This window comes from Momordica charantia, assembly GCF_013281855.1.
Source record: "Momordica charantia cultivar OHB3-1 chromosome 8 unlocalized genomic scaffold, Mcharantia_2.0 BLBB01000008.1, whole genome shotgun sequence".
Classification (NCBI taxonomy): Eukaryota; Viridiplantae; Streptophyta; class Magnoliopsida; order Cucurbitales; family Cucurbitaceae; genus Momordica; species Momordica charantia.
In genome coordinates, this window is record NW_028275166.1 from 28,869,187 (window position 1) to 28,871,555 (window position 2,369).

A 2,369-nucleotide genomic window follows, 5' to 3' on the forward strand; every position below is an offset into this window, starting at 1 on the left:
GGAACTCAACAGAAAAAAATATTATATTGATTGTTAGAATTGTTCTCAACAAAATTTCTTTTAATGTAGGAACGATAGAATATCGAACCTCCCACCATGGTAAAAGAACTAAGAGGCATGTTTTAACTACTGAGCTAATCCATTATACCCAACCATTTTCATTATAAACAAATTGGACTCTTAAATTCCTATGCGAGAAAGGATCTTTCCATGAAGGCAAAAAAATGTTTGAGGCCTAAATTTTGAGAGAAATATGATTTTGGTACCAGGAAAAATAATATCCTTTTTCTCTCTTTAATTACCTCCATGCTCTGATCTCTTATAAAATTCTGAGAAAATATCATTTTGGTCCCTAAATTTTAAGTTCAATTTTTATTTGGTCTAAAATTTTAAAATCTTACACTTTTTGTCTTTAAAGTTTCAATAATTCTTCATTTTGGTCTGAGAAATGAACATAAACATAACTATCAGTAAACTGACCAAAATAGTATAATTGAAAAATCTAAAAATTCAAAAAACAAAAGGGATAGGGAGACAAGTTTATGTGGTCTTAAACAACCCAAAGGGAGGAAGAGTTCCAAGATACCTGGAGACCCAGACTCCAAATCTAACCCAAACGGTCTAACCCACGGGGCGAACCTCAACCGAAAACTCCTCGAACTAGTAGTAGTGTAGTATCCTAATGGGAGTAGTTAATTATGGTATAATATTTTGAGAAGTGAGGCTTTAATACCTTCTTCTGTGGTTTCTACTTGTGGAGGAAGCCCAATGACCAGATCTTGCAATGTGATATCATTTGAGTTGCACATGGTGGCATGGTGGACCTTCAACTCCAAGTCTCTAAGGGCCTCCATTAGCCTAGCCACTGCATAGCTCATATTCTTTGTCTGAATTCTCACCACTGCCCGATCCAATCCTATAATCTTCACTTCAACTTCCACTTCCATCACACTCTTTTTTGCTCCCGATGTCGCTTCGTCCTCTGGATTGGATTTCTTGACGTCTAGATGAGACTCCAAGTCCTCCATCTTGACTTGGAGCTCGTTGATGTATGAAACAGCGTCAGACAGAACAGCCGCTTCGCTATTGTCGCTATTCGAAGCATTGGGGAGTAGCGAGCGGAGGGAGGAGAAGTGGTGGTTGAGCTTCTCCCGCCGCCGCTTTGCCTCGGCATGATCATTCCCAGCTCCTTTGTTCATCCCTTCTTTCTCCAGTTTGGAAGAGGAAAATTGAGAGGTTTAATTTGGAGGTACTCTCCACGGCTTTGTCCAACAAAACCTGATTAAGAGTTGTGCGATCGATTACATGTGGATAAGAGACATTTTCACATCCACCCTCATTTTAAACGTGCTACTCAATATTGTGTCCTTCAGAATGTTTTCTTAATTTTGTTTGGAGTTTACCATTTTCTAGAGTTTTAGATTTTATTTTCGATGGAAAAATATTATTTTCTCATGTGTGAGAGGATTAATATTGTCCTCACTACAATTAAATATTGAGAGAAATATAAAAATAGAAACTTTTTGAAATAAAATACTTGTCTCTATACTGATGAGTGTTGGAAAATTTAAACAAATCCTAATTCATGATTATTCTAAAATAAAAGTCATAAAATTACACAACAATAAGTCTAAGGATCTAAGCATGGAAGAAAACCAAAATCTATAAAGAGACTAGAATTACCTTGAACAATTAGATAGATTGACCATGATCTGCAAGAAGTTGTGTGTTTGTGGTCTTCCTCAACTATACAATCCAGACCAAATATGGGCAATACTCCCTGTTTGATGGGGAACAGGAGCTCAAAAAGCATAGTGTATTGGGACTATAACCATATATTTATAGGTTAATCCTACGGTTTCCCATAACCCCTAAGATTAATGGGTTGGTTTCTACTCAGCAAGCCACACCACTAAATGAGAATTCATGCGCCCATAATCAAGCCATTAAATAGCCCAAATATAATTGCTCTTTAATTTGTTACCCACATATGAATTAATTATTAAATTAATTCTAACAATGAGAACTAATCTTGTGTTAGAAACCATTAAATGTTTGACAATATTTGATCCGGTATGGAGGAGTATTTTACTTTTTAAAAAAATAATGAGTTGTCAATTTTTTAATAGTAGCGAGTTCTAGTCCACAACGATAAAAAGCTAAGTATTTTTATTTTTCATGATTCTAAATGGGTCATTTTTGGGTCATTCTCTTTTTTTTTTTGGGTTGGGAAAGTGTCATTGTAATGGAATTAATCAACTTAGAGACTAAGGATAAAAGGGTAATGTTTTCATTCATACTTTCTGTGTATTTCAATGTATTGCATTTATAACCAACCACTAGGGTTCTTGGGAAAATAAATGCTAAAC

At 35.3% G+C, this 2,369-nt stretch overlaps 1 protein-coding gene across 1 annotated transcript; it reads right to left on the bottom strand.

The window, feature by feature from the left end:
* Window positions 1-412: 412 nt before the first annotated feature.
* On the bottom strand, window positions 413-1,199 carry LOC111014144 (transcription factor bHLH14-like). Its single transcript, XM_022288772.1, has 2 exons — window positions 734-1,199; window positions 413-441 (listed from the first exon to the last, which is right to left on the bottom strand). The coding sequence occupies exons 1-2, from the start codon at window positions 1,197-1,199 to the stop codon at window positions 413-415; spliced, it is 495 nt and encodes a 164-aa protein (XP_022144464.1).
* Window positions 1,200-2,369: the final 1,170 nt, after the last annotated feature.